The sequence below is a fragment of the Megachile rotundata genome, chromosome 11 (assembly GCF_050947335.1).
Source record: "Megachile rotundata isolate GNS110a chromosome 11, iyMegRotu1, whole genome shotgun sequence".
Classification (NCBI taxonomy): domain Eukaryota; kingdom Metazoa; phylum Arthropoda; class Insecta; order Hymenoptera; family Megachilidae; genus Megachile; species Megachile rotundata.
The window spans coordinates 10,105,288-10,120,244 of NC_134993.1; the positions used below are offsets into that span (position 1 = coordinate 10,105,288).

The window sequence follows — 14,957 nt, forward strand, 5'->3', positions numbered from 1 at the left end:
ATGAACTCTACTTTTCTTTTATTAAAGCATCTTCGACTATTTTATTAAAACATCCTCGAATATTTTCAAGTGCTTTTTTAAAAAGTCTTAGAACATTTTATCAAAATATTTTCCAATATTTCATCAAAAAAACCTTCGAATATTTAGATAAATCATTTAGATAAAAAATCATCCCCATCTTCTGAACAACCTCCCACTTCAAATTCCAATTCGAAAATTATTCGAATAATCACCAAATCGATGTACAATCAGCAGAGTTAACCAAAGATCTTTGGTTAATCGCACTTTCGTATTAAAAAATATATCGACTATCTTTCCTACAATTCAAAGGAAGAACAACCTGTATTGTTCGTTTTAAAACCACCCTGTAAGATTAAGAAGTAATCGTCGCCCTCTGAATAATCGATGTTTCGATACTTTTCGAACAAAATTCCTCAACAACTAGGATCAGAATGTTGGGAAATAATTTAACGATCTAATGATACCGCGTCGAATTCCCTCGTTATTTTGCGGTCTAATTGGCAAAAGAACCGTACAAAAGTCGATTAATTCTATCGATCGTCACTATCGCATTAAAACGCGGTACTTTTTTTAAAATGTGCCTCTAAACCAGTGGTGAGCGACATAAGTGCCCTGTGACGGGCATACGTGTGCAGGGAGTGGCAGTGATCAGATCTGAAGATTTATTGGGATTTTTGGTAGTTAAGAAAATTTTGGTTGTGATTTAATAATTTGGGGGTTTGATCGTTTGGAAATTTCAATTTTTTTTAAATTTGAGTATTGGAAATTGATGGTTTGAGAATTTGAATGTTTGGTCATTTGGTAATTTAGTTATTTAGATTCGGTAAATAAATTGGGTAATTTGGGGATTTGGGGATTTGGGGATTTGGGAATTTGGGAATTTGGGGATTTGGGGATTTAGGAATTTGGGAATTTGGAATTTGGGGATTTTGGAATTTGGGGATTTGGGGATTTGCGAATTTGGGAATTTGGTGATTTGGTGATTTGGTGATTTAGTAATTTGAGAATTTGGAAATTTGGGAATTTAAGAATTTGGGAATTTGGGAATTTGGGAATTTGGGAATTTGGGAATTTGGGAATTTGGGAATTTGGGTATTTGGGAATTCGGTAATTTTGTAATTTGGTAATTTGGGAATTTGGTAATTTGGTAATTTGGTAATTTGGTAATTTGGTAATTTGGTAATTTGGTAATTTGGTAATTTGGTAATTTAGTAATTTAAGGATTTAGGAATTTTAGGAAATTATAAATAAAATTCTGAAACCTGGCAATTGAGAGATTTAGAAATTTGTAAATTAGGAAATTTAAAAATTCGGAAATTTGGAAATTCAAAAATTTAAAGTGTTATTAATTTACTGATTTGTTGTTAGAAATCTGGATTCCTGTAGCATACAAAAATTTAGAAATTTAGGAAATTACTAGTTTACTAAGTTACTAATTTACTAATTTATTAATTTACTAATTTACTAATTTAAAAATTTTTAAATTTAGGAAGTTACTAGTTTATTAGTTTACTAATTTACTAGTTTCCTGGTTTACTACTTTACTAGTTTACTAGTTTAATAGTTTAATAGCTTACCAATTTACTAATTTACTAGTTTATTAGTTTACTAATTGATTAATTAACTAATTCAAAAATTTAGAAATTTAAAAATTGACAAATTCACCAATTTATAAAGTTTTTAATTTCCTAATCTAGAAATCTAGTGATATAAAAATCTAATAATCTAATAATCTAGTAACCTACCAATATAGTAATCTAGTAATCTAGTAATTTATTAATTTAGTAATATAGTTATCTAGTAATCTAGTAATCTAGTAATCTAGTAATATATTTACCCAGTAATCTAGTAATCTATTAATCTAAAAATCTATAAATCTAGGGATTTAGGGATCTAGGGATTTAAGGATCTAGGGATTTTGGAGTCTAGGGATCTAGGAATCTAGGAATCTAGAAATGTAGGAATCTAGGAATCTAGAAATGTAGGAATCTAGGAATCTAGGAATCTAAGAAACTAGAAATCTAGAAATATAGTAACCTACAAATTTAGGGATTTTGGTATCCAAAAATCTAGGGATCTAGGGAATTAGGGATCCAGGAATTTTGGGATCTAGGGATCTAGGGATCTAGAAATCTAGAAATCTTGGGATTTAGGAATTTAAGAATCTAGAAGTCTAGTAACCTAGAAATCCAGAAATTCACGAATCCACAAAACCAGAAATCCAAAAATTTAAGAATCTGCAAGTCTACAAAATTACAAAATCACTAATTTACTAATATCAAAAATTCTACATCCTCCTAATTATCAAATTTCCTGAAATTTAAAAACGTACCAGCACAAAAATTTCAAATTTCCAAACTATCATACCTGGAATCCATCGCTCCCAAATGCACCGCCATTTGCCCGCCACCGGCAACTTGCCCATCACCGCTCTAAACGATTCTACCGTGAAAAAATAACGAACGACTCTACCAACAATAAATTCACGAACGCTAAAACACCTCGAGGTCGAAACTCGTGAAAAATTACTCCGTGGAACGTTCGTTGGGCTAAAAAGTTTGACTAGTATTGCACGAGAATCGATCGAACGCCGGTAACGAAACCGAGTATCTAGTCATCAAATTTTGTCACAAAATACTCGTATTAATATCTGGTACCTCTTGTGAAAAATTGAGAAACAATTCATTATTTGTTAACTTAGAAGACTTAGGAGAGGATTTTTAAAAAAATGCAAAAATGTGAATTATTTTAAGATTTCGACGTTGAGGAGTATGTATTTTGTAATATTTTCTTCTTTGTGATATTATTTATACGTTAAACGGTGTATAGGGACTAGTTTTATTTTAAAAATTTGTCAAAAGGAATTTTAAAAACAAAATTACAAACTTCTATACTGAAACAGTTAAAAATTGTATTATAATTTTTTTATAATATTATCATTTTTGCATATTTTTGCAAATCTTTTTCTGATCAAAAAGCAAGATCCTCAATTTTATACTTGAGGTACCAAAAGTGCTTGGTACCTTGATACCTTGGTACCTTGAGGTGCTAGAAGTATTTTGTCACCGAACTTGACTTAACGAAAATATCAGAGCTTTATAAAAAAAGCCTTCGACGGATCCGTTGCAATTTGAGTTCATTCTATCCGTGAAACTCGAACGAGGATTTTATTAAGGCAAGACATCGAACGCGCTCGCGGAAAATACAAATGGCGAAGAATGTCTCCCTGCGGACGCGTTTTACCGTCGGCTACCACGAGTGGAGACGGGATCGAGTTTAATACAATTTTTACTTGTGATACGAATTCGTTTGTGGGGTAGAAATTTTGTTGGGTAAAGTTTGAATGGTTGGAGAAGCTTTTAGTAGTGCTATATATAGAACATTGGTGAAGAAATTATTAAGTTAGAAGTTGTGGAAAGTGTAACGTGAAATTGTTTATCAGATGTAAGATAATGTTTTGTGGAAGGCAGTTATGGTTTGTAAATGTCTTGTTTGTAATGTCTGGAATTATAGTTTAGCCATTTGTGCTAAAATTAAATTAATTAAATTAAAATTAATTAAATTAATTAATTAAAAATTTGTGCTAAGTAATTTTTTATAAAGTGTACAACGTTTTTTGTAAAAGAATTTTTTATGAATTGTACAACGCTTTTTGTAGAAGAATTTTTTATGAATTGTACAACGCTTATTGTAAAAGAATTTTTTATGAATTGTACAACGCTTTTTGTAGAAGAATTTTTTATGAATTGTACAACATTCTGTGTTAAACAATTTTTTTAAAATTGTACAACGTTTTGGGTGAAATAATTGTCTATGAGTTGTACAACGTTTCTTGTACAAGAATTTTTAAGAATTGTACAACGTTTTGGGTGAAATAATTGTCTATGAGTTGTACAACGTTTCTTGTATAAGAATTTTGTATGAATTGTACAGCGCTTTTGTATAAGAATTTTGTATGAATTGTACGGCACTTTTGTATAAGAATTTTGTATGAATTGTACGGCGCTTTTGTACAAGAATTTTGTATGAATTGTATAACGCTTTTGTACAAGGATTTTGTATGAATTGTACAGCGCTTTTTGTACAAGAATTCTGTATGAACTATAAAGCGTTTTGTATAAAACAATTTTTAAGAATTTTAAATCCACAATCTTCCATGAAAAATTAAACAAAAAGAATGAATAATCTGACAACATTGAAAATACAAATCCCAACCACTTAAGATCTCCACCAAAACATTTAAAATAATACGTACATGTTCCATACGTATTTTCTATAAAATTACCTGAGTCAGATCAAAAGACTTCTAACATCCTTCGTAGCACAGTTCCAAACTAATTTAAACTTCTTCAATAATGAGAGTACTTATATCCCATCTCCACTTACGAATGCAATCGATACATTCTGTAACAGAGTGCTTTGGTGCACAACTTCAAACATGGAGAAGTCTCGGGAGTCTCAGGACTCAGTTACTTATGGATCTGAGCAGATCATGTCATTGCAGGCGATGGCAGATTGTGATGACAATTGATGGGAGATTGTTAAGATTAATGGGAGATCATCATAATTGATGGGAAATTCTCATGAGAGCAGATGGGAGGTCCTCTGCAAGAATAGATGGGATCCTCGTTAGGATAAATGGGAAATCCAGGTTAGAATAGATGAGAGATCCTCAGCAGAGTAGATGGGAGAACTCAGTAAAGTATATGTGAGATCCTTGTCAAAGTAGATGGTAGATCCTCAGCAGAGTAGATGTGAGATCCGAAGGGGAGTAGATGTGAAATCCTCATCACAATAGATGGGAGATCCTCATCACAATAGATGGGAGATCCTCATCACAGTAGCTGGGAGATCCTCACTATAATAGATGGGAGATCCTCATCAGACTAGATGGAAGATCCTCATCACAGTAGCTGGGAGATCCTGACTATAATAGATGGGAGATCCTCATCAGAGTAGACATGAGATCCTCATCAGACTAGCTGGGAGATCCTCATCAGACTAGCTAGGAGATCCTCATCAGGCTAGATGGGAGATCCTCATCACAGTAGCTGGGATATCCTCACTATAATAGATGGGAGATCCTCATCAGAGTAGACATGAGATCCTCATCAGACTAGCTGGGAGATCCTCATCAGACTAGCTGGGAGATCCTCATCAGACTAGCTAGGAGATCCTCATCAGGCTAGATGGGAGATCCTCATCACAGTAGCTGGGATATCCTCATTATAATAGATGGGAGATCCTCATCAGAGTAGACATGAGATCCTCATCAGACTAGCTGGGAGATCCTCATCAGAGTAGATATGAAATGCTCATCACAATATATAGGAGATCCTCGTCATAGCAACTGAGAGATCCTCATCACAATGCATATACATATCCTCATCAAAACAACTATATCTTCATCACAACTAATGGCAATCCTCATAAAATATGCCATCCTCACAACCAAGAGATCACACTCAACAAATCCCTATAATCTCCCTCCGATCTTCACCACAAGATCATATGAAAGATCACTGACGAAAGATCCTCATCGATCCTCATAAAAATCAATCTCCTCCCAAAAATCGACGATCATAATTGATGAGATCCTCAAGAGACATCAGAGTCCCAAGTCCCGAGTCTCCTCTCGAGAGCATCCAGGTGGTACGCACGCGACGGACATCAAGTTCGCCACCTCGGTCGAACTGATGATCGATCGAGATGTTAACGATGCATCGACAGTTCCTGGATCACGATGACACGTGTCACTCGCGATCTTTGCTGAGGTCCGATGGCAGGTCGCAGTTGGACGTCGGCGATCGAGGAGACGGCGACAGATTCATCCTGGACGCGACAGGAAGCGACAAACCTGCGGCACTCATCGCCACGTTCAACGGTATCGTGATGAACGGTTGGTTACTCTGGTTCGAGTTCGACGCTGTGCCTGCGAAACAATGCGAAAACCTCTACTTGGGAAACAGGAAGGACCAGGACCGATCTCTCCGTTGCGGAAGGATGGCGGATGCGTTTTATGGGAAGCCCGGGGTTGATCATGGTTTCTCACCTCCTTCTTGAGAGATTTGCACTGGCTGACCGTTCTGACCGATGCCGAGCAGGACACCGGGACTCGGAGAGTAAATCACTGTCTGGGGCATCTGGTACATTATACCTGCGAACAGAAATAAATTTGAATCAAGCTTGACAAGCTTGGTATGTCGTATACTAATATTGTGAGTCGCTAAAATTAGGAGCTGCTATTTTAACCTCCGTTAAAGGTTAACATTTTAGCCTCCATCTTAATTGTGTTAAAGAAGACATACATAAAAATAAAATTTAGTGAAAAACTTGATAGACTTCTAACACAAACAAATCAAACAATTTTCATTTACTATTATTGATAATATGAAATGGTAATAGGGGGTGCAGTTTCATAATGCTTATACGTAAACCGTAATTATTTACGTTATCATTTTATTACTGAAAGGTAGTATGCTTTTTTCACTTATTTTAGAAATATTGGTTCTGTTTTAGACTGTTTTGAAATAAGTATAAGGTAGAAAAAGTTGTAAGAAGATGCGAGGTGAGGGTTTTTGTTGGGAACGCGAGGGAAGCCATTTTGTATGTCCGCCATTTTGGGAGTCCGCCATTTTGGGTAACCTTCTTAGAGGAGATTAGTAAATAAGTGTATATGATACTAATGCAATAATGTAATAATGTAATAATGTAATAATGTAACAATGTAATAATGTAATAATGTAATAATGTAATAATGTAATAATGTAACAATGTAATAATGTAATAATGTAATAATGTAATAATGTAATAATGTAATAATGTAATAATGTAATAATGTAATAATATAATAATGTGACAATAATACGGCAAAAATATAATAACGTGCCACCAATATGGTATTAATATAATAATGTGAAATTAATATAATACTAAGATGACAATAATATAATTACTTGACAATAACGTAACAATTGTACATTTTTACAGCAAATACAAACAAATTATTTTACAACTCAAATTATTAATATACAAATAAAATTATTTAACAATCTAACAAGTTAAAAATAATTTTTTCTATCTGTTATGAAAGTATAATAATTATTATACCGTAATTAGTGTTCATTATTATAATTTTGTTGTTAAGTCTGATTTATTCTGTTTTAATGCGTCAATGAATAATAAAGAATGCTCGAAGGAAAAAATAGTTTCGCAACTTTCTCATATTTCCGTCGACGGAATTAAAAAATGCGAGTACTCCCTTGAATACGAATATGAAGTCACGTTCTCAAGTATATCTTCTTCGAAGTTTTTAGTTCTCGAATAGAACGAATTTATCGATGAGCAATTTCTTTTTTTATGATTCTTTTACTAGTTAAATTAATTCCGGAAGCGTCGCTAAAAATATACATTTACGTGGTGAACATAATATGAAGCTAGATTAAGCTTAAGTGGATAGGCAAAGCGGTGCGGGTTTTAATATGAAATTGAACATATGTTGCTTAGATTAACTGGCAGAAAATTGCAATGACTACGACATATTTTGAGACAATTAACGAACAATGAATTTACACTTGAATTATTTGAAAAATAAATGAAAATATGATTTTTAAATCTTGAACTGATAAAATTGATGTTTTTCGAAAGGATGAAGTCAAATAAAAATCTTTTATTTAAAAAAAATGGTGTAAGTCCTTTGATTTATTTTTTAGCGTTATGTAAAACATTTGTAATAAAGAAGATTTATATTTATTTTAGTAACGATACATAACATGAACATAACCTTATTTTATAGTAAAACTAACAAAAGGTTCATCAAGTGATAAATGCAATAAAACATTCATTGCATAATAAAATTGATAAAAATGTTTGTCTTATAAGAAAATTAATAAAATGTTTGTCTTATAAGAAAATTAATAAAATGTTTGTCTTATAAGAAAATTAATAAAATGTTTGTCTTATAAGAAAATTAATAAAATGTTTGTCTTATAACAAAATTAATAAAATGTTTGTCTTATAAGAAAATTAATAAAATGTTTGTCTTATAAGAAAATTAATAAAATGTTTGTCTTATAAGAAAATTAATAAAATGTTTGTCTTATAAGAAAATTAATAAAATGTTTGTCTTATAAAAAAATTAATAAAATGTTTGTCTTATAAGAAAATTAATAAAATGTTTGTCTTATAACAAAATTAATAAAATGTTTGTCTTATAAGAAAATTAATAAAATGTTTGTCTTATAACAAAATTAATAAAATGTTTGTCTTATAACAAAATTAATAAAATGTTTGTCTTATAACAAAATTAATAAAATGTTTGTCTTATAAGAAAATAAATAGAATATTTATTGCATAATAAAATTAATAAAACGTTTGTTATATAATAAAACTAATAAAACCTTTATTATACAATAAAGCTAATGAAACGTTCATTGTATAATAAAATTAATAAAATGTTAACATAACAATGAAACTAATCAAACTAATAAAATATTTATTTCAAATTAAACTAACCCCAAAAATTGATTTCAACAATTAAGAATATTTTTTGTACAAATCGTCCCTTATTAAATATTATATAATAAATATTAGTTATACAAATAAAAATGATGTTAAACAACCTAATATGAACATCATATAACAATGTATATACAAGTTTTATTTAATTAAATTTATTTTTCCACTGAAAAACCTAAATTCCCATGTATCACAGCAAAAGTCAGATTGAATCCTGTCAAAATTAAGTGTGTACTTTCTCTACTTAAAAGTAGATAGCAGTATACATTATTCTGTATATGTACATATGTATTTCTCTTCGACAGAAAGAACTTTCGGTTTATTGTTTCTTCGTGTACCTAAGAAAAACACTTTAACTGACTAATACCCTAAAGTTACGTACTCTCGCACTTTATTGTGCCATTTTTGGAGTCAAGTTTTTTTATTCTTTATTTAGGAGTTATTTAGTTTAATTGAATAGTTGTAACATTTACTGTGACTATAGTATTATTTTTTGGGTTATTTATTTTAATTTGTTGTTAAGGTTGTAATTTATCATAATAGTTATGGTTAATTTTTGTTTTAATTTAGTAGTTATTTGTGGTTATTATATTTTATAGTTTATTGGTTATTTATGGTTGTTATTTGGTGTAATTTATTATTTAGTTATGGTTGTTATTTGGTATAATTTATTATTTAGTTATGGTTGTTATTTGTTATAATTTACTATTTATTTATAGTTACTATTTGGTATAATTTACTATTTATTTATAGTTACTATTTGGTATAATTTACTATTTATTTATAGTTACTATTTGGTATAATTTACTATTTATTTATAGTTATTATTTCTTATAATTTACTATCTATTTATAATTACTGTATATTATAATTTACTATTTATTTATAGGTACTATTTGAGATAATTTACTATTTATTTATAGTTACTGTTTATTATAATTTACTATTTATTTACAGTTACTATTTGTTATAATTTACTATTTATTTATAGTTATTATTTGTTATAATTTACCATTTATTTACAGTTACTATTTCTTATAATTTATAATACTATTTATTTATAGTTATTATTTCTAATAATTTACAATTTATTTACAGTTACTATTTCTTATAATTTATAATACTATTTATTTATAGTTATTATTTCTAATAATTTACAATTTATTTATAGTTCCCATTTGTTATAATTTACTATTTATTTATAGTTACCATTCGCCATAATTTACTAAAATTTATTATTACTGTCTGTTGTAATTTATCATTTAAACCTTCACTAAAAATATAGTACTATAAAATTAATTTTTACTCACTATAATTTATTGTTCAAATACCTATCAGAACATTATATCATTAATTTTAATTTACTAGAATTTATTACTACTAATCACTACAATTTATGACAATTACAACACTATCTAACGAATTTTGATTTTTAACAATGCATCAACAATTACAAGAATCAAATGCATAAATAAAATAAATAGAAATTAATGTATTAAGAGTTACATTTTATAGGTTAGGTTCATAAACCATAGTTACTACCCCAAGCAATAATACCAAATATAATCTCATTCTAAATACCAAATCAACGAAATAATTGTGTAAAATAATTAATATCACTGTATAAATAATTATTACAACAATAAAATCCTACAACTAGTCCAAATATTACCAAGTTCCTCAAACCTAATTTTGACCACCACTAACTTTATTCCCCTATAAAATCCACAACAGAAAATCTCCTCAAAGTACCCTAAACGTCTCAAAAAATCTCCAAACCCCTAAAAAAAATATTAAAAGTCCACACAAAAAGGAACCTCCACATCCGAAGCGGCCGTACCGTTAATCGTCTCCCCGAAGAATTAATTACCGGAGTCGTCCAATCAACTAATCGACAACGTTCAATGTCAGCGAAGAAGAACCGGAGTAGACACCTCGTGAAATCGTGTACGAAAAAAAAGGGCCTCGAAACAAGGTTGAACGACAAAGGAGCAATTGGAACGCGATCGTCCGGGGTAAGATCGTCCGGGTCGGATATCAACGTTATCAAAATTCCGGCATGGACAGTTTGTGCGACGGAGGAACAATGGCGAGGCGAAAGAAAAAAAAAAAACTCGTACGTCATGCTGGCGATCGGTAAGTCGGATGGCATCCACTCCATATATTAGCATCGATATTTATGTGTACACCTGCATCGGAGCGCGGCTTTCGACCGGATCTTACTTCCCAGTTAGGCAGCGCGTCGTTGTCTTAGTTTGGTCATCGCGGCCCGTACAACTCCTTATGTACTCCCCTACACGGATAACCTCGTCATCGCTCGCACACTTTTCGCATTTTAAGTGTCCTCTTTCCTTTATCTTCTCCCTCTCTGTCCGTTTCTCGCTCCCGCCCGAGCTACGCATCATACGTTTACCTCTCTGATACCATTCTCTCGTTTTCTACAACGATCCTCTCTGTCCGCCGACCTAAACTGACTGATTGCACGGGCCTCTAACGATTTTCCACTTTTGCCCGCGGACACTGCCCACGTGCGAATTCGCTCGCACGCGAAATTCCGATGCCGACTCAGCTGCACGATAACGGTGCCGACGACTTTTGGTAACCATTGTTCTTTTACCATTGCGTAATCGGATACTGAATACGATGTACTTGATGTAAACGCTTTGCTGCCACGAAATGTTCCAACAGTTCAGTTTCCATTGATCTGCTTTTATTCCAGGTTTCACATTAGATCCCTCGACTGCTTCAGTTTGATTAGATCAAATTTTTGTGTCGTTCACTTTATTTTGCTTTGGGTTGGTTTGATCAGGTATGTGGTTTGGTTTGATCACATAGTTGGTTGGATTTGATCAGATATACAGTTTGGTTTAGTTTGAATTATGTAGATACCTAGTTTGGTTTAGGCTGATCAGATATTTGGTTTAGTTTGGTTTGGTTTGATCACATAGTTGGTTTGATTTGATCTGATATACATATAGTTTAGTTTGGTTTGAATTCCATAGATACTTAATTTGGATTGGTCTGATCAGATATTTGGTTCAATTTGATCTGGTTTGACTTGCATAGATACTTAGTTTGATTTGGTTTCATCAGATATTTGGTTTAATTTGGTTCGGTTTGATCAGGTATGTAGTTTGATTTGGTCACATAGTTGGTTTGATTTGATCTGATATACAGTTTGGTTTGACTTGAATTGCATAGATACTTAGTTTGAATTTGTCTGATCAGATGTTTGGTTTAGTTTGATCTGGTTTGACTTGCATAGATACTTAGTTTGAATTGGTCTGATCAGATATTTGGTTCAATTTGATCTGGTTTGAATTGCATAGATACTTAGTTTGAATTGGTCTGATCAGATATTTGGTTCAGTTTGATCTAATTTAAATTGCATAGATACTTAGTTTGATTTGGTTCCATCAAATATTTAGTTTAGTTTGGTTTGATCAGACATTTAGCTTAATTTGGCTTGAATTGCTTAGATATTTGCTTTAGTTTGGTCTGGTTTGTATTCCATAGATACTTAGTTTGGATTGGTCTGATCAGATATTTGGTTCAGTTTGATCTAGTTTAAATTGCATAGATACTTAGTTTGATTTGATCTGACCAGATATTTGGTTTAGTTTAGTTTGACTTCACCAGATATTTACTTTGGTTTGAATTACTTAAATATTTGGTTAGGTTTCGTTTGAACAGGTATGTGGTTTGGTTTGATCATATAGTTAGTTTGATCAGGTATGTAGTTTGGTTTGATCAGGTGTGTGGTTTGGTTTGATCATATAGTTAGTTTGATCACATAGTTGGTTTGATCAGGTATGTGGTTTGGTTCAATCACATAGTTGGTTTGATCAGGTATGTGGTTTGGTTCAATCACATAGTTGGTTTGATCAGGTATGTGGTTTGGTTCGATTACATAGTTGGTTTGATCACATAGTTGGTTTGATCAGGTATGTGGTTTGGTTTGATCACATAGTTGGTTTGATCAGGTATGTGGTTTGGTTCGATCACACAGTTGGTTTGATCAGAATTGCTTAGATATTTACTTTGATTTGATCAAATATTTAGATTGATTTGGTTCGTATTACTTAGCTATGTAGTGTGATTTGGTTTCATTTCATTTAGTCAGATATTTGGTTTGATTTGATCAGATATTTAATTTGAGTTGACATGATATTTGGTTTAATTTCATTTGATGTCTAGTTTGATTTTATTAGATGTTTAGTTTCATTCAATTTAATTAGATATTTGCCTTAGCTTGATTTGATGAGATGCTTGGTTTAGTTTGATCTGATGAGATGTTTGGTATAAATCGTTTTGGTTCAACTTGATTATACGTTTTGTTTGGTTTGATTTGATCAGATATTTGGTTTAATTTCATTTGATGTCTAGTTTGATTTTATTAGATGTTTAGTTTCATTCAATTTAATTAGATATTTGCTTTAGCTTGATCTGATGAGATGCTTGGTTTAGTTTGATCTGATGAGATGTTTGGTATAAATTGTTTTGGTTCAACTTGATTATATGTTTTGTTTGGTTTAATTTGATCAGATATTTGGTTTAATTTCATTTGATGTCTAGTTTGATTTTATTAGATGTTTAGTTTCATTCAATTTAATTAGATATTTGCTTTAGTTTGATCTGATGAGAAGCTTCATTCGTTGTAATCTGATCAGATGTTTGGTTTAAATTGTTTTGATTAAATTTGTTTAGATATTTGATCTGATTTGGTCAGATGCTTGGTTTAATTAAATATTAGCTATGATGTGAATTTAACCTGACTGGAACTGTAATTTTTGAGAGAATGACACAACATTGACCTAAAATTTTCCTGAAGTATCTTGGGTGTCGTACTAGAATCTCCAGACAGGATACATCTATAGAATAAATACACTTACCGGAGTGATTTTTTGAAAGATCCTTGGATACCGGAGAGTCGCCATCGCTGGTGTCTCCGTCGCTTTCGTTGGCACAGACGTCTGACCTAGGTGAAGTGCCATCCTCCTGAAACAGTAAAATGTGACTTGTTTGGAAGAGAAATGACTATTCATACACTGTGTAAGTAGAACAAATATTCATCCAAGAAAAATAAATCAATCAATATATCATTCGCAATATAAATATTTATCTAGCATGAAGCAGATGCAGCGTGTAGATCAACTAAATATTTATCTCCGCATAGATAAATCATCTAAGTACTCATCTACCGTCTTTTAAATAAATATTCATCCACCATTTAAATGGGCAAATGAGTTTGTTCATTAAATATGTTTATCAGAAATGTTCATCTATCATATAAGAGTATAAACTAAATACCCACAAATATCCAACATTTCATGACCATAAATCAACCAAGTATTTAAACCTTGTTCTGAACCTTATTTAAAGATCATCAGAATAATGTGAACAGATGAACAATCATATAAACAGATTATCAAATGCCCATCCACGATAACATATTCCTCCACCATTCCACCTAAACAGAGCCATATGTTCCACCATATAAATCAACCAAATATCCATGTTTATTCACATTTGTGGATCAAAAAACTCTCCATCACATAAAACCATCAATCAAGATGTTCAACCACCATGTAGGTAGATTAACCAAATATTCATTCATCATTTCACGTAGATAAATCAACCAAATGTTCATCCACCATGTAAATAGAAACTATCGTGTAAGTGGATCAAACTATCATGAGTAGACCAATCAAATAATTATACACTGTGTAAATGGACTAACCAAATGTCTGTTATGTTGTCAGGTAGACAAGTCAAAATATTCGTCGGGTAGACAAATCATCCGTATATTCGTTAGGTAGACGAATTATTGAAATATTCGTCAGGTAGACAAATCATCCAAATATCAATTCGTCACTTAGACAAATCATCCAAATATCAATTCGTCACTTAGACAAATCATCCAAATATCAATTCGTCACTTAGACAAATCATCCAAATATCAATTCGTCACTTAGACAAATCATCCAAATATTCATTAAGTAGACAAATCACCCAAATACTCGTCAGATGGACAAATTATAGAAATATCCATTCGTCACTTAGACAAATCACCGAACTATTCGTCCATGGTGTCGGCCAAACATTGCTTCACCACGCAAACAGAAGCAAATGTTGATCCAGTAAATAGAAGGACCAGGACCCAGTAAATAGAGGATCCAGTAAATATATCAAAATGTTAAAAGATGACTACAATACACGCTAGTAAACAAAGTATGCAACGTAAAAGAAATATTCATGAAATGTCATGAATCATCGCAAGGTTTCTGCCTCCACAATCGACAGTTCCAAGAAACTTACTTCCGTAAAGCAGGAATTAATTAACCATAAAGTAACGCGCATCTGGCAACAAAGTAACCCAATCAAAAAGCGATTAACTGTTAGCAAAACTAAGCGACGAT

At 31.6% G+C, this 14,957-nt stretch overlaps 1 protein-coding gene across 1 annotated transcript in view; it reads right to left on the bottom strand.

Annotated features, from left to right (window-relative positions):
• Window positions 1-1,051: 1,051 nt before the first annotated feature.
• The window catches only part of bs (serum response factor blistered), a 31,267-nt gene continuing 17,361 nt past the window's right edge, over window positions 1,052-14,957 (bottom strand). Inside the window, exons 3-5 of the mRNA XM_076537194.1 lie at window positions 13,431-13,536; window positions 6,074-6,178; window positions 1,052-5,953 (exon numbers count right to left, since the gene is read on the bottom strand). Of these exons, the coding sequence (XP_076393309.1) occupies window positions 5,775-5,953; window positions 6,074-6,178; window positions 13,431-13,536 (390 nt within the window). The 3' untranslated portion in view covers window positions 1,052-5,774. The remainder of the gene's footprint in view (window positions 5,954-6,073; window positions 6,179-13,430; window positions 13,537-14,957) is intronic.